We start from the raw sequence: 25850 nt of genomic DNA, 5'->3' as shown, positions 1-25850 counted from the left end.
TCAATATTTCATTCGTTACGATTATTTTTCTATATGCACAATCTCCGATTAACCACCAAGCATATTCTGCATACGAAAATATTTTGAAATTTTTGTCATATATTTAATCACAGTCCATATACAGCCACAGGCAAACAAGCATAGTTACATATGCGTATTTAAATATAGCTCAACCATCATTGTACTAAGAGGTAAACAAATGGGGATGTCAGACGTTGGGAATTTAACCAAATATGAGTTCCATGAGACTAACGATGACGAACAAATGCGCATGGCATTCTCTTGACGATTTACTCGCATTATTTTATTTTAACTCATATCATTTCACTTTTTGGAGAGGGTTGAAGTGGGAGGTTTTCCCCAACCTGTATGTGGATCTGTGTTTGAATAACGGTTATTTAACTACTCTCTCTCTCTATCCGCCTCTGCTGTAAAATTCTCTTTTTTCGTGAGAGTGTATTGCGTATTCCATGTGTTGCTTATTGGAAAGGTAGAATTAGACAGTCATAACAATAGAAGACCTGTTATAAAGGTGACACAAAAAAATTCCCCATTTTCCCAGACCGGCCGATTTATAACTTTGATGGATTTTTTATTTCCACTTGAAAGCAATTATGATATACATACTACTTTTTTTTAATAACATAAACACATGTCCTTAAATTATTTTGAAGAGATTTTTGTATTGTATGTTATGTGTGTAAGAGTGAGTGTCTGTGCGTACAGTAACTACTTTGTTTTAATTGAATTTAATAGTGATGCCCCCTCCAATCACACTTTGTGCCTGATAATGATGATGATAATTGAGAGCAGGGAAATTTTATAGGTTGTGTGACAGACTGTCTTGTTATTTTAATATTATTTGGTAATGTTATTGGAAGATTTGTTACTATAAGGGGAATATCTTTTTAAGCTAAATGGGTAGCAAAATTTTGGGTAACCAAAAGCTGTGCTTCTCAAATCATTACTTATAATGTACATCCAACAATGTTTTTATGTTTTATAATATATAGACATCATTTGGTTACGGCGCTTTTCCAAGATTGTTTATTTTTATCATAATTTTCAAGGGCATAAAAAACAGTGAGGACATACAAAATATATGGGAAATTAAAAGAAGTATATACAGCAGTAAGTTCGGCCCGGCCGAATATTTAATACCCACCACCATTAATCAAATATAATAGTTTCCTTTGGGAATTTTAGCGGGTTTGATGACAGATATTCTCCCGAAGAGAAATTTAAAGATTCTAACTATGAAGACTAGATTGGATACTGGATTTATAAGAACCATTTTTGGTCGAGGTTTAGAGGAATCATAAACATATCTTGTAAGTGTGAAAGAAAATTATGAAATAACGCCTTGATTTGAATTCTAAAATTTTTTGACGAGAAGGAAAATCTGGAAATTTTACTTTCAGTTTCAAGCTATTTTCATGATCAGTGCGCCTTCTATACACTCAAGAAGTGAAATATGTGGTATATATGGAGGCTTTACCAAATAACAAGTATATATGGCCGTAAGTTCGTCCAGGCCGAATCTTATGTACCCTCCACCATGGATAGCGTAGAAACTTCTACGAAAAACTGTCATCCAGAATCGAATTACTTGGGTTGTGATATCTTAAATCGTATTCTAAATTGTGAGTTAGTCCATACGTTGTATATATTAGACAAAAAAGGTATGTGTAGGTAAGTCTACAAATAATTACGAATCGATATGGACTTTTGCACGGTACGTAGGGAGCCAGAATTGAAATATGGGGATCGATTTATCTGTGGGCTATATATAACTATAGACCGATATGAACCTAGTTAGGCATGGTTGTTAACGGCCATATACTAGCACAATGTACCAAGAGGCTCCAAAGCCAAATCTCGGCATCGGTTTATATGGGGGCTATATATGATTATGGACTTATATGGACCACTTTTGGCATGGTTGTTAAATATCATATACTACCACCACGTACCAAATTTCAACCGAATCGGTTGAATTTTGCTTCTCCAAAAGGCACCGGAGGTCAAATCTGGGGATCGGTTTATATGGGGGCTATATATAATTATGGACTGATTTCGTCCAATTTTTGCATGGATGTTTGAGGCCATATATTAACAACACGTACCAAATTTCAACTGAATCAGATGCATTTTGGTCTTCCAAGAGGCTCCGGAGGTCAAATTTGGTGATCGGTTTATATGGGGGCTATATATAATAATGCACCGATGTGGACCAATTTTTGCATGGTCATTAGAGACCATATACTTACACCATGTACCAAATTTCAGCCGGAACGGAGCCGGAAAATAAAAATGTCTTTGGCTCTATATGAAGTTCAACTTTCTTCACAATGAGTTCATTTTAACTTAAAGGAGGGGTCACTTTTTTTCTGGGTGTACAAACAAAAAACGAATCTGGGCCAAATTGCAGGACGATATCTCCATTATTGAAAGCTGTAGCTGCCAATAAAATTTCAAGAGTAATCGTGACTTTTTTCCGAAAAAATCGTCACTTCCATTTTAAAAATCGTCAAAAAATCTGTAATGTTAATAATATTAAAACCAAACTAAATTTTTGGTTAAAAACAAAAATAGTTATTTCATATAAAGAACAGAAAATTAACACAACTATGCATTTCAACAACAAAATCATAATGAATTCAGTCTTGTATAAAAATAAAAAAAAAAAAAAACCTTTTTATGCAATGCTATGCTATGCAATTCCAAAAATAATATAAAAATATTTTTTTAATATATAGTTTTACTTCATTAAGTTTTTTATTTAAAAATTAAAATAAAGATCTTTAATATTTACATATGTGTTGCCCGATTTTCCAAAATTTGAAAATTTGCAAAAATTTTATTAAAAATAAAATGTTGCAAAATTTTCTTAGAAATACAATTTTGCAAAAATGTTCCTAGAAATACATTTTTGCAAAAATTTACTATAGAAAATAATTGCCAAAAATGTTCTATAGAAATAAATGTTTGCAAGAATATTCTATAGAAATAAAAATGTACAAAAAAGGCTTGACAAAGTTTTCTATAGAAATAAAATGTTGACACAATTTTTTATAGAAATAAAGATTTGTCAAAATTTTCTATAGAAATAAAGATTTGACAAAATTTTCTATAGAAATAAAGATTTGACAAAATTTTCTATAGAAATAAAATTTTCTATAGAAATAAAATTTTGTCGAAATTTTCTATACAAATACAATTTTGACAAAATTTTCCATAGAAATAAAATTTTGACAAAATTTTCTATAGAAATAAAATTTTGACAAAATTTTCTATAGAAATAAAATTTTGACAAAATTTTCTATAGAAATACAATTTTGACAAAATTTTCTATAGAAATACAATTTTGACAAAATTTTCTATAGAAATAAAGATTTGTCAAAAGTTTGTCAAAAATAAAATTTTGACAAAATTTTCTATAGAAATAAAATTTTGACAATATTTTCTATAGAAATAAATTTTGACCAAATTTTCTATAGAAATAAAATTTTGACAAAACTTTTTATAGAAATAAAATTTTGACAAAATAGAAATAAAATTTTGACAAAATTCTCTATACAAATAAAATTTTGACAAAATTTTCTATAGAAATAAAATTTTGACAAAATTTTCTATAGAAATAAAATTTTGACAAAATTTTCTATAGAAATAAAATTTTGACAAAATTTTCTATACAAAAAAAAAATTTGACAAAATTTTCTATACAAAAAAAATTTTGACAAAATTTTCTATAGAAATAAAATTTTGACAAAATTTTCTATAGAAATAAAATTTTGACAAAATTTTCTATACAAATAAAATTTTGACAAAATTTTCTATAGAAATAAAATTTTGACAAAATTTTCTTTAGAAATACAATTTTAACAAAATTTTCTATAGAAATACAGATTTGTCAAAATTTTCTATAGAAATAAAGATTTGACAAAATTTTCTATACAAATAAAATTTTGACAAAATGTTCTATACAAATAAAATTTTGACAAAATTTTCTATACAAATAAAATTTTGACAAAATTTTCTATACAAATAAAATTTTGACAAAATTTTCTATACAAATAAAATTTTGACAAATTTTTTTATAGAAATAAAATTTTGACAAAATTTTCTATACAAATACAATTTTGACAAAATTTTCTATAGAAATAAAATTTTGACAACTTTTTCTATAGAAATAAAATGTTGACAAAATTTTCTATAGAAATAAAATTTTCTATAGAAATAAACTTTTCTATAGAAGTAAAATTTTGACAAAATTTTCTATACAAATACAATTTTGACAAAATTTTCTATAGAAATAAAATTTTGACAAAATTTTCTATAGAAATAAAGCTTTGACTAAATTTTGACAAAATTTTCTATAGAAATAAAATTTTGACAAAATTTTCTGTAGAAATAAAATTTTGACAAATTTTTTCTACAGAAATAAAATTTTGACAAGATTTTCTATAGAAATAAAATTTTGACAAAATTTTCTGTAGAAATAAAATTTTGACAAAATTTTCTATAGAAATAAAATTTTGACAAAATTTTCTATAGAAATAAAATTTTGACAAAATTTTCTATACAAATACAATTTTGACAAAATTTTCTATAGAAATAAAATTTTGACAAAATTTTCTATAGAACTAAAGATTTGTCAAAATTTTCTATAGAAATAAAGATTTGACAAATTTTTCTATAGAAATAAAATTGTCACAAAATTTTCTATAGAAATGAAATTTTGACAAAAATTTCCATAAAAATAAAATTTTGACAAAATTTTCTATAGAAATAAAATTTTGACAAAATTTTCTATACAAATACAATTTTGACAAAATTTTCTGTAGAAATAAACTTTTGACAACTTTTTCTGTAGAAATAAAATTTTCTATAAATTCCATATAAAACATTTCTTTCGAATGAAACAAAATTTTGGTATATACTGACCATTTGATCAACAACTTAAAGATATTTGTGTAATTTAGTAGATTTTTGATAAAAATTTCTTCAAATTTTGTTCGATTATTTTTGGCAAGAGTGGCAACCGTCATACTAACACTGTAGATGTAAAATGAGGTATAGCCCAGGAAAAAATCTCATTACCCGGTAATCTTGTAGGTAAGCCTATTTAAAAATGAATAACCACTTATTAATTGGCATCGCTTCGGATTACATTTACATACGCATGTCCTAGGAGGAAAGTTCTTCTCCCCAGGCATACTTTCGGCCATAAAATAAGTAGTGCATTTAAAGCATATAATCACCTAATATGTAATGACTTATTCGTAGATACACCAAAGCTTGCAAAATATCCACTTATTGTCTCAGGCAACCAAATCTCGAAAATATTGATTTCTATCGCCGATTACAATGGATCAAAATATGACGAGTGGTGCTGTAATAGGAGAACTACTTGAATAGAAACGAATATTGTATAATTAAACAAAAAATCTAATAAATAATCTATTTCTATATAATCAATTTCTCTATCTGAATATTGTCAAATGAATTCTCTCTTTTGCTGGCTCTAATTGTGTAAACGAACCGCTTCTAGTCCAAATTTTTTAACCGAGCTAATCTCGTCATTTTTGGGGCAAAAATCGAAAAATCGGCATTTGCTATTTTTTGAGTAAAAAATTGTCAAAATGCCAATAAATCGGCAAAATTGGCAGCCCTGGCTGTAGCGTGATTACAATAGACAATAAAATTGTGCTAGTATTGTTTAAAAATATAAAATAAAACTTTTTTTAGTTTTTACTCTCACCACCATAGAATGGTGATGGGGGTATAAGCTTGTCATTCTCTTTGTAATATATCGAAATATCGATTTCCGACTATAGAAAGTATATAAATTCTTGATCAGGGAGAAAGTCTTCGACGATGTGTCCCTTTGTCGGTCACTCTATCTGTTATAATCACTTCAATAATGAACCTATCGTACTGAAATTTTTCATAGACACTTTTGTCTGCCGTCATATGGGCTATAAAGGTCCGTGTTTTCATACGGTCCCCGTTTTTTAGTTCATTTAACTAACGTACGCATAATATAGACAGAGTAAAGAAAACTTTCTCCAAACATAATAATTCCATAAACTAAAATAAAATTAAAATGACTTTAGTGAAATTGTTCACTCTTTTAAGTGTACACTCATAGAAAAAAGTCTTCTAAAACCAGCAGTAGATGTCTGCTGTTATATTTTTGTACTTTAGGGTCTAACGAAAAACAAATTATAAAATTTTTAGGTTATGTTAGGGGTGTGCGCGTGACTGAAATTTCACTCACACTCACGCACATTCACGAAGGAAAACTTTTTATTCACGCACACTCACGCACGATACGTGTGGTAGTCAATCCCACTCACGCACATTCACGAAATGAAAACCAGTACTCACGCACGAACTATTTTTAAAGACTCACGTTCACGTACGTTTCACGACAATTGACGTGATTCACGACAAATTCACGAGACTCACGATATTTTCCAAAGGAAATCAGCAAAGGTAACAAAATTCAAAAATAGAATACAGTTCGAGAGCTAAATTAATTTCAGTTATTATACGAGTGTGAATTAAATCTTGATTATTTTCGTGAGCGTGATTTTGCAGGAATTTTATTCACTCACATTCACCAACCGATTTTATTTCTCACGCACGACATATTTATTTTTGTCCCATTCACGCATATTCACGAGAGTTGCTTTGGATTTTGCTCACGCGTGTAACGAGAATTTCGTGTCACGCGCACACCTCTACAACATGTACATTGTTAACGGCAATATGGTATTATTTCAAACATGAAGAAAATCTTCGCCAAGAACAACACAAAAATGTAATGCATATTTTCAGGCTGTTCAAAGTACTAAAAAAAAGCGAGATAGCTTACACTCAACGTAAACTGACCACGGTAACCACTCGAGCCAAAAATGATTTACCAAAATTTGCAAAAAAAACACAATTACCAAAAAAATATATACCAAATAAAAAAATATTATTTTGCAGTGTTTGTTTCTTCAAAAGAAATGTTTTATTATTTTAGTTTAGAAGTTTTTTGAATATGTTTTGAATACTCCTAATAATGACAATTTATTTGAGTTTATAAATAATCCCTTAAATGTGTCGAAGTTTTAAATATTTTTAGTTTAAAGAAGTTACCACTTTTACAAAAGGCAGAAAAAAGGAGACTTTTGATAGTGTGACATAAAAACCATTAAAATTTTTAAATATATTGACTTCTACAAAATGCAGAAAAAGGTAGACTTTGATAGTATGGCCTATACCAAAAATTAAAATTTATTTATATATTGACTTTATAGAAATTTTAGTCAAATTTTTATTTTTATAGAAAAAATTTTTAAATTTTATTTCTATAGAAAATTTTGTTAAAATTTTACTGCTAAAGAAAATTTAGTCCAAATTTAATTTCTATAGAAAATTTTTTTAAATTTTATTCCTATAGAAAATTTTGTCAAAATTTTATTTCTATAGAAAATTGTATTTCTATAGAAATTTTTATTTCTATAGAAAATTTTGTAAAAATTTTATTTCTATAGAAAATTTTGTAAAATGTTATTTCTATAGAAAATTTTGTCAAAATTTTATTTCTACAGAAAATTTTGTTAAAATGTTATTTCTATAGAAAATTTTGTGAAAATTTTATTTGTACAGAAGATTTTGTCAAAATTTTCTTTGTCTATAGAAAACTTTGTCAAAATTTTACTTCTAAGGAAAATTTTGTCAAAATTTTATTTGTATAAAAAATTTAATCAATATTTTATTTCTATAGAAAATGTTGTTAAAATTTTATTTCTTTGTAAAAATTTTATTTCTATAGAAAATTTTGTCAAAACTTTATTTCTATAGAAATTTTTATTTTTTATTTTATTTATTTTTTATTATTTTGTAAAAATTTTATTTCTACGCAAAATTTTATTTCTATAGAAAATTTTGTCAAAATTTTATTTCTATAGAAAATTTTGTCAAAATTTTATTTCTACAGAAATTTTTTTTAAATTTTATTCCTATAGAAAATTTTGTCAAAATTTAACTTCTATAGAAAATTTTATTTCTATAAAAATTTTTACTTCTATAGAAAATTTTGTAAAAATTTTATTTTTATAGAAAATTTTGTCCAAATTTTATTTCAATAGAAAATTTTGTGTAAATTTTATTTCAATAGAAATTTTTGTCAAACTTCTATTTCTATAGAAAATTTTGTCAAAATGTTATTTCTATAGAAATTTTTGTAAAAATTTTATTTCTATAGAAAATTTTGTCAAAATTTTATTAACATTTTATTTCTATAGTAAATTTTGTCAAAATTTTCTTTGTCTATAGAAAACTTTGTCAAAATTTTACTTCTAAGGAAAATTTTGTCAAAATTTTATTTCTATAAAAAATTTAATCAATATTTTATTTCTATAGAAAATTTTGTCAAAATTTTATTTCTTTAAAAGATTTTGTCAACATTTTATTTCTATAGAAAATTTTGTCAAAATTTAATTTCTATAGAAAATTTTATCAAAATTTTATTTCCATAGAAATTTTTTTCAAAATTTAACTTCTATAGAAAATTTCATTTCTATAGAAAATTTTGTACAAATTTTATATCTACGGAAAATTTTGTTAAAATTTTATTTCTATAGAAAATTTTGTAAAAATTTTATTTCTATAGAACATTTTGTCAAAATTTTATTTCTACAGAAAATTTTGTCAAAATTTTCTTTGTCTATAGAAAACTTCGTCAAAATTTTACTTCTAAGGAAAATTTTGTCAAAATTTTATTTCTATAAAAAATTTAATCAATATTTTATTTCTATAGAAAATTTTATTTCTATAGAAATTTTTATTTTTTATGTTATTTATTTTTTTTATTATTTTGTAAAAATTTTATTTCTATAGAAAACTTTGTAAAAATTTTATTTCTATAGAAAACTTTGTCAAAATTTTATTTCTACAGAAAATTTTGTCAAAATTTTATTTCTTTAAAAGATTTTGTCAAAATTTAATTTCTATAGAAAATTTTATTTCTATAGAAATTTTTATTTTTTATTTTATTTACTTTTTATTATTTTGTAAAAATGTTATTTCTACAGAAAATTTTGTTAAAATTTTATTTCTATAGAAAATTTTGTCAAAATTTTATTTCTATAGAAAATTTTGTCAAAATTTTATTTCTATAGAAAATTTTGTCAAAATTTTATTTCTATAGAAAATTTTGTCAAAATTTTATTTCTATAGAAAATTTTTTCAAAATTTAACTTCTATAGAAAATTTTATTTCTATAGAAAATTTTGTACAAATTTTATACCTACGGAAAATTTTGTTCAAATTTTATTTCTATAGAAAATTTTGTAAAAATTTTATTTCTATAGAAAATTTTGTTAAAATTTTATTTCTACAGAAAATTTTGTCAAAATTTTCTTTGTCTATAGAAAACTTCGTCAAAATTATTTCTAAGGAAAATTTTGTCAAAATTTTATTTCTATAAAAAATTTAATCAATATTTTATTTCTATAGAAAATTTTGTCAAAATTTTATTTCGTTAAAAAATTTTGTCAAAATTTTATTTCTATAGAAAATTTTGTCAAAATTTTATTTCTATAGAAAATTTTGTCAAAATTTAATTTCTATAGAAAATTTTATTTCTATAGAAATTTTTATTTTTTATTTTATTTATTTTTTTATTATTTTGTAAAAATTTTATTTCTACGGAAAATTTTGTAAAAATTTTATTTCTATAGAAAATTTTGTCAAAATTTTATTTCTATAGACAATTTTGTAAAAATTTTATTTCTATAGAAAATTGTGTCAGAATTTTATTTCTTTAAAAGGTTTTGTCCAAATTTTTTCTACCATTTTTGGTAGAATTCTGCCAATTGTGGCATTCTGAAAGTGACCGCACTAACGATGTCGTCGTCTACTTATTTTTCTTTCTATAGATATTTCGTCTCATAAAAACAATTTTACTAAATTTGAGGAAAACTGGAAGAATTATGGAGAATTCTACCAATTTTGGCATCGTGAATTTTATTTCAATAGAAAATGTTGTCAAAATTTTATTTCTATAGAAAATTTTGTCAAAATTTTACTTCTATAGAAAATTTTGTCAAAATTTTCTTTGTTTATAGAAAACTTTGTGAAAATTTTACTTCTAAGAAAAATTGTGTCAAAATTTTATTTCTATAAAAAATTTAATCAATATTTTATTTCTATAGAAAATTTTGTCAACATTTTATTTCAATAAAAAAATTTGTCAAAACTTTATTTCTACAGAAATTTTTGTCAAAATTTTATTTCTATCGAAAATTTTGTCAGAATTTTATTTCTTTACAAGATTTTGTCCAAATTTTTTTTCTATCATTTTTGGTAGAATTCTACCAATGTGGCATCCGTGAAAGTGACCTCACTAACGATGTCGTCCTCTATTTATTTTTCTTTCTATAGATATTTCGTCTCATAAAAACAATTTTACTAAATTTGAGGAAAGTTAGGTTTTTGTTTATTTTTATTGATACTTTACATCAGTGTATGAGAACTTACTTATTCGTTGTAAATTCTTAGTACCCGAGAAGAAATCAGTTTTTTTTTATTAAATTTCATATTTTATTCTAGTTAAAAAACAATTTCTAACTACTTTCAATTTAGGAAATTCTTACTGAATCAAGTAAATTTATTTTTTTATACAAAAATTAAACTTAATGGAAACAAAATGACTAAACTAAACAGATGAAAGTTTTTCTTTTATTTTTGAGGGCACTTTTTTTGGGTGTACTTTGTTAAATTGTAAGTGTGAATGAGAAATGAAATAAAACAAATTTTCTTAATTTAAATATAGAGTCATAGAAAATAGTCTGAAAATTACAATATAAGTTATGAGTGTTATTTTTGTTTATTAATAATAAAATACAAAAATTCTGGATAACATTTTCAACATTATTAACCAGTCGATTCAATAACGCCTTGGACGCCTTGGACGCTTGGAATCTGTAGATAGTAGTAATGTAATGATTATAATTACTACAAATATAAAAACTGCAGGACCTCGGTCATCGGTAGTAATTTCTTTTATGTAGTTTGGATCAACCATTTTGTGAATGTCATCAATATTCGGCACATATTTCTTCTCAAGAGTAGACCACTTCAAAACATCATTTACGTAGACTTCAAATGCACTTATTTTAATGTTCTGTAATATATAAATATATATGTAAAATATAAATATAGTCGAAATAAACAAATGTATTTTAGGCCAGAGCCATATTGAGCTTTTGTGACATTTAATCTATACTAGGAATCCTCGCTATTTTTTTTTTTTGTTCTAGGGGACATCTTAAATTGATCGTCTAAACCTTTTTAATGACCCATTAAAAAAAAATTGGAAGTTGTTCCACAAACATTTCTTTTAAAGCGCATTCCGGGATCCCCTATTGAGTTTTTTTTCTATTTCTGATGCAGTCCTTTTGGACAAGTCTTACAAAGTTAGGAGAGTTAGGCTATTTTAAGTGAAAATTTAAGTTTTTGACAAATGAATTTTTGAATTTCGCAAAAAAGAATGGAAAAACAATAAAAAGTAAAAATAAAATAAAATAAAAATATAAAAAATTCATCCCCGCTGGTATTCGAACCTGTGCCGTTTGTCGTTTTTTTGGGAAGGTTTTGGAAATTACGATAATTTTTTTTGTATATTTTAATGGAAAAAATATATTTATAGAAAAATATATGCAAAAAGTAAAAACATAATAAAAACGATGTATAACATAAAAAAAAATAATTTTTTAGAAAAATATTTAATAAAAAACTTGCCGCTGATGATATTTGAACAAGCGTTCTTTATTTTTTTATTCATAATAAAAAATAACATCTCAGGAAGTAGTTAGAATGTCATGCCGCGGTGTCATATTAGGTTCATATCAGAAAACGGCTGCGATCTACCGCAACCGACCAGTGTATTTAGTAAACACCAATATTTACAATCTTAAAACACTAATTGGTAAAATGAATTTCCACCACCAATATCCAACGCAACCGACCACTGTCGGTGGTTGTTAGTATGAGTGTTGGTCTCTCAAACAACGTAATAAAACAATTACTCAAATTGGTTACCTCATAACTACTTCAGTGTACGTATTCTCCACCACACTCGTTTTTTGTTTACCGATCATTGCTACTATGCCGACTGGTTTAACATCGCAAAGCACTGCAAACGAACATGATAATATACTGGTGTTTTTATACCCTGCTCCACACTGTGGAACAGGGTATTATAAGTTAGTGAATATGTTTGCAACACCCAGAAGGAGACGAGATAGACACATGGTGTCTTTGGCAAAAATGCTCAGGGTGGGCTCCTGAGTCGATATAGCCATGTCCGTCTGTCCGTGAACACATTTTTGTAATCAAAGTCTAGGTCGCAGTTTTAGTCCAATCGACTTCAAATTTGGCACAAGTATGTGTTTTGGCTCAGAATAGATCCCTATTGATTTTGGAAGAAATCGGTTCAGATTTAGATATAGCTCCCATATATATATTTCGCCCGATATGGACTTATATGGCCCCAGAAGCCAGAGTTTTACCCTAATTTGCTTAAAATTTTGCACAAGAAGAACAATTAGTACTATAGTCAAGTGTGCCAAATTTTATTGAAATCGATTCAGATTTAGATATAGCTCCCATATATATCTTTCGCCCGATATGGACTAATACGGTCCCAGAAGCCAGAGTTTTACCCCAATTTGGTTGAAATTTTGCACAGAGAGTAGAATTAGCATTGTAGATATGCGTGTCAAATTTGGTTGAAATCGGTTCAGATTTAGATATAGCTCCCATATATAGCATTCGCCCGATTTACACTCATATGACCACAGAAGCCAATTTTTTACTCCGATTTAGTTGAAATTTTGCACAGGGAGCAGAATTAGCATTGTAGCTATGCGTGCCAAATTTGGTTGAAATCGGTTCAGATTTAGATATATCTCCCATATATAGCTTTCGCCCGATTTACACTCATATGACCACAGAGGCCAATTTTTTGCTCAGATTTAGTTGAAATTTTGCACAGGGAGTAGAATTAGCATTGTAGCTATGCGTGCCAAATTTGGTTGAAATCGGTTCGGATTTAGATGTATCTCCCATATATAGCTTTCGCCCGATTTACACTCATATGACCACAGAGGCCAATTTTTTGCTCCGATTTAGTTGAAATTTTGCACAGGGAGTAGAATTAGCATTGTAGCTATGCGTGCCAAATTTGGTTGAAATCGGTTCCGATTTAGATATATCTCCCATATATAGCTTTCGCCCGATTTACACTCATATGACCACAGAGGCCAGTTTTTAAATCCGATTTAGTTCAAATTTTGCACAGGGAGTAGAATTAGCATTGTAGCTATGTGTGCCAAATTTGGTTGAAATCGGTTCCGATTTAGATATATCTCCCATATATAGCTTTCGCCCCATTTACACTCATATGACCACAGAGGCCAGTTTTTGAATCCGATTTAGTTGAAATTTTGCACAGGGAGTAGAATTAGCATTGTAGCTATGCGTGCCAAATTTGGTTGAAATCGGTTCAGATTTAGATATAGCTTCCATATATATGTTTTTATGATTTCGACAAAAATAGTCAATGTTGGTAACATTTTCTTTGTAAAATCGCCACTACTTAGTCGAAAAGTTGTAAAAATGATTCTAATTTTCCTAAACTTGTAATACATATATATCGAGCGATAAATCATAAATAAACTTTTGCGAAGTTTCCATAAAATTGCTTCAGATTTAAATGTTTCCCATATTTTTTCACTAACATTGTGTTCCACCCTAGTGCATTAGCCGACTTAAATTTTGAGTCTTTAGATTTTGTAGAAGTCTATCAAATTCTGTCCAGATCGAGTGATATTTAAATGTATGTATTTGGGACAAACCTTTATATATAGCCCCCAACATATTTGACGGATGTGATATGGTATCGAAAATTTAGATCTATAAAGTGGTGCAGGGTATAATATAGTCGGCCCCGCCCGACTTTAGACTTTCCTTACTTGTTTTTGCTTACATTTGTATGAATGTAGGAGATCACACGGTAAGTGGTGTCTTAGTCACTGACACCGAATTTTTGTGGGTAAGATTGCAATGCGAAAAAAAGTCACCGGTTGCAGTTCTCTGGTTTATATCACAAAAATTTTAATAGACGTTTTGAGGCATTCTATTGGTAACACCGGTTCTATTGATACGAGGTATACCGGTATGAAATTAGCATTTTATTTAATGTGGTATCCATTTTCCATACGTTTTGGATCTTTCCCATAGCTTTTCAACGGTCAGAAATTGTTTGTTGTGCATCATTTGCTTTTGACTGAAAGTGTTATCTCTCCATCCAATTAGGCGTCTTCAAACTTTTTCGTTATTTCTGAACCGTTGAAACCAACTTTTGCAAGTTGCTTCTGATAGAGTATCACCATATGTCTCGACAAGCATTCGATGAGACTCCACAGCAAGTTTCTTCAAATGAAAACAAAAAAAATTAATGCTGTCCTCAAATCATCACTTTCTGTTACAAAATTCGACATTTTTAACACGATGAAAAAAGATGATGTTGTCTGTTCAATGACTTCCCATTAAAAAAAGCCTCGCCATAAAGTAGTGAAAAATGTTCATTTTGGATCCGGAAGTGGTATAAAATTGGGGCAGAAGCGATGAAATTAACATGCCGTTGCACTGAATTTGCATCACTTCTTAAGGTGTGATTTGATTTCAGTGTTTTGGGTGTGAATTAAAAAAATTTGTAAAATTTTGCCAAATAAATAATTTTTATAATTTTTTTTATTATTTTTAATGTCATCTATCGGTTGTCTGAAACGTTTGACCAAATATTTTAAAAAATTCTCAATTGTATTTTTTCGAAAAAAAAAATCTAAATAATTTATACCATATTATTAATTCTTACACTGTTTCTAACCCATTTGAAACAAAACGATTTAAAAAGAAGTTTAATTAAGAAGAACTTCCTGGGTAGTTAAAATAAAGAACATCTTTGGGCACTCAAAAAATTAATAGAGAAAAGTTTACTTGATTCAAGTCGTACTTAAGTGCGAATTCAGGCTAAAAATAAGAATTGGAAACTTGATTTTAGAAGTCCACTTTTCTTTGGGTGGGAGTACATTTTTGGAAGTGTTTTTAGAGTTGTGCCTTTAGATCTACTTCCAGATTTTTTTGGTGGGCATAGATGGCATAGGAAACAAATAGGGTCGTTCCCTATCGAGACATTTGTATCTTGACGATCACTTCATACCGGTATGCCTGGTACATTCTGGATCGTGGTTAAATTCTTAGTCGATCTAGCTTTGTCCGTCTGTTGAAGTAACGCTAACTTTCGAACGAAACAAGCTAATGACTTGAAACTTGGTACGAGTAGTTGTTATTAATATATGTCGGATGGTATAGTAAATGCGGATTTTGCGTGACATGTTAATGGCTTAAAATTGAGTATTCTTAGCGCATTGGTAATACTTACTTCACGAAAACAAGACGGAACAACAATTAAGAAACCAAATAAACCTATTATGAATCTCTTAATTATTCCTCCTATTTTAGGAAACCATGATGGGGGAAACATTATTAGACCGCTTAAAACAAAGCCGCCGATCGTAAAGGTTATGGCTTTGATCATGTGCTTTATAGATGGTTTGTAGAAGCTGCCACTCACTCTTACATTGTCATGTGTTTTCGATAACAAATTAGCATATGTGTCAAACTTCTCCTTGTAACTATGTTCACTGAAAATAGTAAAAGAATTGGGTATAGGGAATTTAGTATTATTAAGGGGTATTATTGTTGTCTTAAATATTTTTCTGTGTTTGAGAAATACCTCATTTAGATTTCTTTATATCATAAATCTTCTTAACAGAGCAAAAGAGAGTAGACGTGTTTTTGTGCAGCTCCAGAGAAAAATCAAAAATAAGTGTTCCAAGTCGTTTTTTCATATTTAAATTTATAACAACTGTTTTATCTTTGAACTACATACTTGTTTACATTTGTCAAACAATATATAAGTTTATATAAACATAACAAACTATAGATAAACTGTTGAAATCCCATCGAATTCAATAAACAAAATAAATATATAATCAAAACAAACTAAATATATCAAGAACAAGCACTATACGAATTCGCTCACAGTTTGATGGAGTTAAATACAGCCACAATGGAAGAAAATTATCTCAATCACACACACAACAATCACAGTGAGAGTGATGGCTTCTCTTTGGCGCCAAAAACACACGAATCAAATAAACAAACAAAGCTTAAGAAGCACAAATACGCTCTCCAACTCTACAGAGCATAATACAACAACAATGCATGATGATAGTTTTGTAGACATTCACAGTGTGAATGTTGTTCCTCCCAATGCGCCTAAACGAATGAGGGAAATTCTACAAACATCATTCTCCGAGAGGCTAAGCAAGACCCCTAGACTCTCCGATTATGAATCTCCTCAACGCATCGTTATGCTCATCGATAAACGTTTTGAAAAACAACACGAATTGCTTACTGTATCAATGAGGGCGAGTGAAACTCGTATGTTAAATGAGATAGACTCTAAAATCACCAACTCAATTAAAGAGAGTGAAACCCACCTTATAAGTGTAATTGATAAGAAATTCAATGACTTTCAAAATCAAATATTGACTCTTAATGAACGTGTTACTAAACTAGAAACACTAGCTGACAAAATTATAAATCTTGAGAATGAAGTTTTGGATTTAAAATCACAAATTACTCAAATAAATAAACCTGATGAAGTGACCATTGCTATACAAGAACTTAATAAAAAAATTGATCAACAAGAAAACTCTACAATTGCTAATGAACTACGAATAAATGGTGTTCCTTTCTATAATGGGAGGCCCTACATCCCAGTCACCGTATCATGTCCAGTATGAAATATCAAATAATAAATAGATAAAAAATAAATAAATATGATACAAATAAATTTGTAAATATATACATAATACCCTATGACCTTATCCAACACTCCTACCCTAATAAAAGTATATTGTCCTCATATATGAGGAGGAAAAACTCCTATATCTATCCTCACTTTGCCGTTTAGGCCATATTTGGCTTGCCTATAACGTTTTCGACCCACGCCAACGGGTCTCATAAGTAGGCTTACTACCCCCAACTAATAAAATAATATTTAATGCGTACCTATTACAATACCTATAAATACCCAATATTATAATATAATAAAAGTATAAAATATAATACAAATACCAAATACCAAATAAAATGTGAATAAATAATACAGATTTTGGACTCCAAAGACTCAACACAACCATTCTGGGGAATCCTTAGACTCCTCCAACCGATATAACTATAACCTAGACATTGGACTCAAACACAACAAAACTAAGTTGTGGAATCCCCCGATTCCCACGTCCGTAATAAATGTCAGATATTTGCCCACCCATCTAATCCGCTTCAGACACCCTCTCCGTCTAGGGATGCCAGACGTGCTCTTTTAAAGAGCACATGTGCTCTTTTTTACAAAACGTGCTCTTAAAACAACTTAGTTAAGTACTCTTTTTATGCATCACAACAAATATTACTCCATCGCGATTCAATAAATGGTAAAAGTAAACTGAACATACGTAAATGTCACACTACTAGATTTTCCTACACCGTTGTTTTCTAATTAAATAGTGTTTTACCTTATATATCAGAGCCGATGTTGCTTCTTCACTTTGTACTCTGTTCTAAATGTAAACAAACTTCTTTCAATAACATTTTTCACAAAAACACCGAACTTACAAAGTATTGTAAGAAAATTAGCTTGAGTTGAAAGTGGTTTATTTTATGTATGTATATGTTATGAACCTTTTTATGTTTAAATGAATTATTATGGAATTAAATGTTTTTATTTTATTTGAAAAAGTGTGCTCGTTTTATCAACTGAATGTGCTCTTTATGCCTCTTCAAAATCTGGCATCCCTATCCCCGTCCTAAAGTCCTATACCTACTCTACCAGTCACAGTAATTAAACCCCAGCCTCGTCCCCTACATCTATATGCGGATATTAATGGAAGCCTAATATAGAAGTCTAAAATAATAACTCCTATTACATCTCCTAATGGTCCATTTTCTTCTGCTTAGTATCGGAACACAAACTGTGTTCCTAGACCACTATACCAACATCCCGAACAGTGGCCCTACCTCGCAGTCCGGAATCAGACTATTGAAGGAAAATCCCCGTGTCCTATATCCCACCCCTCCCGTCTAGTCTCAACCGTTTCGTATGTCCTCAGTACCCGTATTCTAAAGATTCAGTATATTAACCATAGCAATAGACTGAATCTTTAGGAATGCGCCACACTGTGGAACAGGGTATTATAAGTTAGTGAATATGTTTGCAACACCCAGAAGGAGACGAGATAGGCACATCGTGTCTTTGGCAATAATGTTGAGGATGGGTTACTGAGTCGATCTGTCCATGTCCGTCTGGCTGTGAACTCATTTTTGTGATCAAAGTCTAGGTCGCAATTTTACTCCAATCGACTTCAAATTTGGCACAAGTTTCTGGTTTGGGTCAGAATAGAAACCTATTGATTTTGAAATCCGCTCAGATTTAGATATAGCTCCCATATATATCTTTCGGCCTATAACTACTAATATGGGCCAGAATTTCAACCTGATTTGCTGAAAAATTTGCGCAAGGAGTTCAATTTATAGTGTGGCAAAGTGTGCCGAATTTGGTTAAAATCGGTTCAGTTTTAGATATAGCTCCCATATATATCTTTCGCCCGATATGCGCTTTTATGACCCCAGAAGCCAGAGTTTTAACCTGACTTGCTTTAAATTTTGTACAGGGAGTAGAATTAACGTTCTGGATGCGCATTCCAATTTTAGTTTAAATCGGTTCAGATTTAGATATAGCTCCCATATATATCTTTCGGCCGACATCAACTAATATGGCCCAGATTTGATTTAAATTTTGAGCAAGGAGTTCAATTGATAGTGTGGTAAAGTGTGCCGAATTTGGTTGAAATCGGTTCAGATTTAGATATAGCAGCCATAATTCTTTCGTCCGATATGCACTTATATGACCCCAGAAGCCAGAGTTTGACCCTAATTTGCTTGAAATTTTGCACAAGAAGAACAATTAGTACTACAGTCAAGTGTACCAAATTTAGTTGAAATCGGTTCAGATTTTGATATAGCACCCATATATATCTTTCGTCCGATATGGACTTATATGGCCCCAGAAGCCAGAGTTTTAGCCTAATTTGCTTGAAATTTTGCACTGGGAGTATAATTAGTAGTGTAGTGAAGTATGGTAAATTTCATTGATATCGATTTAGATTTAGATATAGCTCCCATATATATCATTCGCCCGATTTTCATTAATATGACCACAGAGGCCAAAGTTGTACTCCGATTTACTTGAAACATTGCACAGGGAGTAGAATTAAGGTTCTGGATATGCATGTCTATTTTGCTTGAAATGGGTCCAGATTTCGATATAGCTCCCACATGTATATCTTTCGCGAAATTTTCCGTCATATGACCACAGAGGTTGTAATCCAATTTACATGAAATTTTGCACAGAGAGTGGAATTAAAATGTATGTCAAATTTTTGGTTGAAATATGTTTTTCCGATTTGGGCAAAAATGTCAAACTAACCACGTTTTCCTTATAAAATCGCCACTGCTATGTCGAAAACTTGCAAAAATTACTCCAATTTGCCTATACTTCTAATACATATTTATCGTATGAGTTCAGATTTTAATGTATACTGAATTATATAGTGTTTTAATTTCGAGGCTCAACAAAATTTTACCATTATAAAGTGCACAAAATTCCACAAAAATTATTGCCGGTATCGAAAATTTCGTTAGCATAAATGGCAATGCATTTCTTATGAGAAGGAAGGATTTTTCGCAAGAGGTGCATACCGGTCTATATGCAATAGTGAACAAAGCAGAGTGAACAGTTTATATAATTTTATGATTTATATAAAAACGGATGTAGGCCAAATGAGCAGTGGCCCTTACTGAAAATTGCTCAAGTACTGACTTAAGTCAGATATGTATATCTTTATATTTTTATTTAAAGTATGTTCGATCATTACAATAAATTGGCATGATTGTGAATTTCATATACAAATTGTAGTTATCAATTACATATTATATACGTTATATATGTGTGTGTTCTTTACTTACCAATATACAATGTGAACTTCTATCTGCTCGTTTTCTTCAATTTTCTCATGGGCCGTCGCTATTAGACATACGGTTAGACACAAAATAATTCGTATTAATGGTTTCATATTTGCTGATTACGGTATTTATTTGAATTTTAATTTTATTAAATCAATAAAAAGAACTTCTATATTTATAAAAAGTAAAATCACAATTCAACTTTTCAGTTGTAAAGTTATCCGCTGATCACGTTTACTGCAGGTCTTGTCAATATCTACTGATTCAACATTAAAATACAAAGTGAATATATTGCATTCACATGTACATAAACTAAATACAACGAAATACTTTTGTTATAAATGTGGGATTCACCGATAACGCTGTGTGTTTTATGGAACGTTCGGACGGATGTTTTAGTAACAATGTCAGAGAGAATAAAAAGACAAGAGAACGAAAAGCACTCTTCTACAAATACAACAAATGTCAACCGTATAGATGTCGCACAATGCCTGCAGCTTTGGTATTGCCGACGTTGCGGTCGAAGCGCTGTTTTGATAAATTCTTTATAAAGGCATCGGCAGTTATAATTTCAAATTGTCTGCCAAAAAATTTAATAGAATGAAAAGATTTATATAAAAGAACAAAGTAGGTTCTAAATCCTATTTTCCTTACGTTTCGTAAAGCAGGCAGAGAACTGAACTGGGTGACGCCGACGCAAACTGTATGATATTTGAAAGAAGAAGCACCGACAAAAACTGCATGATATTAGAGAAATTTTCCTCATTACTGCCACCTACTAACGCAGTTTCTCTTCACAGTTTAGTCCTCTTGTCTTTTTATTCTCTCTGACAATGTGGAAATCAGTGTTGCCAGTATTGTAAAATTTTCTCAAAATTGGCATTATTTTATTTTTTTTGGGGGGGGGGGTGTTATTATTTTTATACCCACCACCATAGAATGGTGACGTTTGTAGCACATCGAAATATCGATTTCCGACTATATAAAGTATATATATTCTTGATCAGGGAGAAATTCTAAGACGATATAAGCATGTCCGTCTGTCTATCTGTTGTAATCCCGCTACAGCCTTCAATAATGGCGCTATCGTCCTGAAATTTGGCACAGATTCGTCTTTTGTTTGCAGACAGGTCAAGTTCGAAGATGGGCTATATCGGTCCAAATTTTCATATAGTCCCCATATGTTCAACTACATCTTCCTCCATGAGGAAATCCCATTGTCATTCAGGGAGTCTATTTTAATTCCCTTATATAAGAAGGGAGATCCAAATGTACCTACGAATTATAGAGGTCTCTCCTTGATTGATACGATTTGCAAAATATTCTGCAATATTCTGCTGAACAGAATAAATGAATGGATCGACCATAACCAAATTTTAAATGAGTATGAAGCAGGATTCATGAAGGAGTATTCCACCGTCGACAATATTTTTAGGGTCAAGGATCCCATCTGGCTTGAATTGGGTCTATGGAAATGAGAATATAGAGGTTGTAAATAGTTACACTTACCTTGGAGTTCAACCTATCATTTAAAATACATCTACATAGTAAACTTTCAGCCGCGAAGATTGCCATTAATTCAACTTGGTCTAAATATATGAACCATCCTAGAATTTCAGCTAGGAACAAATTGAAGATTTTTGAGGCTTGTTGTCGATCCATTATGTTATATGCTCAGGTCTGGGGGTATGAGCGTTACGATGATGTAGAGAAACTCTTCCGGTTCTTTATAAAAAGAATTCTACATCTTCCACAAAATATTACTTGGAGACTGGAATTAGCTCTATGTTCATATCAACACTAAAATCTCATTTTACGTACGTAAACAAGGTACTGCGACTTGGTCCCAATAGATTGCCACGCATACTAGCGGAGAGGATAATTGAACTTGATGTGTTTTGGACAAGTGAATGGAGGGCAATTTGCAGCTCGATACAACTTTCTATTTCGGATACAGGAACACCTTTATGTTTGTATGAACGTCAGATTCTCGATCATCTATCGAAATGGGAAATAACTGACTTTGCCAATCACGCATTAAATTCCCAATTTCATGATTTATACACACAGAAAAAAAGTGTATCGTAAATTTAAGAAGATTTTTACAATAATTTATTACAAGAATTTTCCAGAATTTTAGTTAATTTTTCGTATCTTCAACGAAAATTAACTACTCGAAAGGAAATTTTACAAATTCTAAGTAGCAATCGTTTAGTTCATGGCCTACAAAATACGATGGAAATTTCCTTAAAAAACTTCTTAACTGGTAGTTAAAAATTCGTTTGTCATGCTATAAAACTACTTGTGAGATGTAAAGTATTTTCTAAATAATAAGTGCAATTTACTATAAGATTTTTTGTATGAGAAAATATTTTTTTACGAAAAATGAACTTGAAAGTGGATAGCAATTTCTTACTGACAATTCCTATAGTTAATAATTGTTGGTAAAAAATTACCCAATGAAATATTTTTAGTTCACATGTAATTAAATTTATAGACATTTTCGTCAAAAATGATAGATAACATTTCATGAAAATTTTGCAAATTTTAAGTTAAACGTTTCATCGTTCATAAACTGGAGTGCCTTTACGAATATTATTCTTAGAGTAAATTGTCAGCAGATGCGATGAACTAATGCATAGTACAGAGATCTTTATCGGCATAGTGGAATGTGATTAATGTAAAGATGATGTTACTTGAGTTTTGTTGTGTATACATGAGCGTGGGGTTGTTTTTATTTTTGTTCATTTAGTGGTTTGTGTGTGTGTGTGTTTGATATTCGCGGATGGTTTATTTGGCTGGATGAGGTGTTGTTTTCAATAAAGGCACATGTGTTTTTGTTGTTGTAGGAATGCTTTGGCTTTGCTTGGTTTTGTTTGGCATGCTTCAGTTGTATAGTTGGCGTTGGCGTGGGTTGTTGCATCTTTTAAGCAGGTATGCAACAAGGGAATATAAAGGCATGGAATATTTTGGATTTTTGAGACATATATTGGTGTTTGCTTATTAAACCTTTTAAATGAAAGTTATTAATATTTTAGCGATGATATATACGATGGCGAAATGATGATCGGTAGTTTAGAAAAAAGTTACTAAGAATATTTGGGAAAAAATGTTGAAACTGAAAGTGTATTGAAATTTTTGTTATTCAATGTAAAAAATTAATATTCAATTCCAGATGAATTTGGAAAATTTTTATTACATCTCAGCGTATAGTTTATTCATAAATTGGTAAGTATTTTTTTAATATGACTTTCTTTTAAAAAGAATATTTTTTATGTATATTATTATTTGTTAATTAATTTTTTTGAAACCAGTTTAATGTTTTTCTTTGTTGTAAAAACAATATTTAATTTCAGAGCAACTCCAGATGGATTTGAACAAATATAAAAAATGGAGAATTGGTAAGTTTTCTTTTCAAAATTGGCTTTCTTTCAACTAAAATATTTACGTTTTTATGACTTTTTTATCATCAAAATTACAGGGTTTTTGATACCTTATTTTAGTATTTCTTTAATCAAATTTTTTGGAAACCAATGTAAAATTTTTAATGTAAAAACAAATATTTAATTTCAGAATAACCCCTTAAAAATTTGGACAAATTTTTAGTACTCCTTTGCCTGTAATTTAATAGTGAATTGGTAAGGATTCTTTAACTTTCTTTTAACCCTGGACAGTCATTCTTATTTTTTGTACAAAAACGTCATCCTTCGTCATTTTGACTACGGCTGATTTTAAGACGCTATAATTTTCATCGTGAGCGAAAAAGTGAACCAAACTTGAATTTATTTTCTTATTTAAGTAGTATAAAACAAAAATTCATGAAATGGTCGAATTAGTATTACTTAAATTTACCATTTCCCAATGGGCTAAAATGCATTTTAAATAGAAAATGAAATTACGTGTCGTCATTTTCAGGAATGATGACTGTCTAGGGATATCAAGAATATTTGGTTTTTTATGCATTTTATTATTTTTTTCATTAGATTTTTTGAAAACCTATTTAATAATTTTATTTAATGTAAAAAATAAATATTTAATTTCAGAGTAACCCAAATAAATTTGGACAACTTTTTATATTTCCCCTCAGCGTACAATTTAATAGAGAATTGGTAAGTTTTATATTAAAACTTTGGCTTTCTTTCAACTAGAATATTTATTTTATTATATCTTTCACATCGATAACAACACAATTTTATGAGTTTATTTAGAATACTTCATTATTGCTCTAATTGTTTCAGGTACAAATTTTATGAGATACATTTTCCAAAGAAAAGTTGGATTCCTTACACCATTTGATAAAATGTCCCAAATATGGTAAGTTACAAGCTAAAATGAAGAATTAAAATTATATTTCTTTACATGGTGTTAATTTTTAACAATTTTCATTATTGTTTCCATTTTTTCCAGCAAGATATGAATGAAAAAAAGATAAGTCAAAATGTCCAAATAGCGAGTTCAAATGAACTACTCTCTGTTGCACGTGGTCATAATTTTTATTCAGAAAACACATTGTATTAAGAACTTTCATCATAAGTTTTTATAATAAAGTACTTTTGCTTAAAGAAAGTTTAATTTTAATATATGATAATTTTCATAATAGTAAAACGGTTTGTTGTTCCTTTAATTATTTAATTTCTCTGTACTGTGGAATGATTGATTTAAAAATAGTTTAGTCGTCGACATTTTAAAGAGACTGTTAACCAATTTTTATTATCGGGTATCCCACAAAATAAGCAAGTAAACCAAAATAATACTGACTTTTTAACTTGGTAGGGGTATATAAATCTTATAGTGTTGTAAAAATGAACTAAACTACAATGTTATAGATGAACTAAAATTTAAGAAAATTATAAACTAGACAAGTTGAAAAAAATCTTAAGGGCTAAATTATGGTCAATATTACTACAGTTTAGTTCATTTTGCAATGGAAAAAGGTTCACTGTTTTTTCAGTGCAGCAAACTTGAGTACTCATCGTTTTTGGTATGAATCTCCGACTCATACGACAAGTTTAATCATCAAGGCTGGAGGAGGACTTCTAAATTTGCAAGCTAGATGTTTCAAGAATAATACGGATGGGATATGTACTATATGTAACCTTGATCTCCCAGAGAATACTCTCCACTTCACATAGGTGAACACACACTCAGTGAGGAAAAGGTAATAAATATACTAAATGGCACGGATTCTTTTTCTTTATTATATAAGTACATTAATATATGTTTGAAGTACAGAAACTTTGAGTGAAGATAGTTGAGACTAACATTTGAAGAAGAAAAATGTATTAATTTTCATACACATACATGCGATATGCTTTGCTAGATATAGATTTTTTTTCACAAAAATTTGTAATCTGCATTGAAAATCTATTGTATGTAAATAAAATGTATTAATAAAAAAATATAGTCCCCATATAAACCGACCTGCCGATTTGGGGTCTTGGGCTTATAAAAACAGTAGGTTTCATCCAATTTACCTGAAATTGGAAATCTAGAGGTACTTTAGGACCATCAAAAGGTATACCGAAAATGGTGCCTATCGGTCCATGCTTTGGTATAGCCCCCATATGGACCGATTTTCCGATTTTGCTTCTAGAAAGTGTATTTTCTACCCGATTTGCCTAAAATAGGAAATCTAG

At 29.3% G+C, this 25850-nt stretch overlaps 2 protein-coding genes and 1 long non-coding RNA gene across 3 annotated transcripts in view; 1 reads left to right on the top strand and 2 right to left on the bottom strand.

Moving 5' to 3' along the window:
* The window catches only part of qtc (GRIP domain-containing protein quick-to-court), a 372167-nt gene that overhangs the window by 338014 nt on the left and 8303 nt on the right, over positions 1-25850 (bottom strand). The window lies entirely within an intron of this gene.
* LOC142226966 (uncharacterized) overlaps positions 1-25850 on the top strand; it is an 88667-nt gene that overhangs the window by 59691 nt on the left and 3126 nt on the right. The window lies entirely within an intron of this gene.
* LOC142226963 (uncharacterized) lies at positions 10870-20492 on the bottom strand. The gene is made up of 3 exons (XM_075297240.1): positions 20218-20492; positions 15509-15770; positions 10870-11185 (listed from the first exon to the last, which is right to left on the bottom strand). Exons 1-3 carry the CDS (start codon positions 20322-20324, stop codon positions 10949-10951), a joined length of 606 nt encoding a protein of 201 aa, XP_075153355.1. The 5' UTR covers positions 20325-20492; the 3' UTR covers positions 10870-10948.

The sequence above is a fragment of the Haematobia irritans genome, chromosome 2 (genome assembly GCF_050003625.1).
Source record: "Haematobia irritans isolate KBUSLIRL chromosome 2, ASM5000362v1, whole genome shotgun sequence".
Classification (NCBI taxonomy): Eukaryota; Metazoa; Arthropoda; class Insecta; order Diptera; family Muscidae; genus Haematobia; species Haematobia irritans.
Note: the sequence above shows the minus strand (reverse complement) of the source record. Positions and strands in the feature narration are given on the sequence as shown.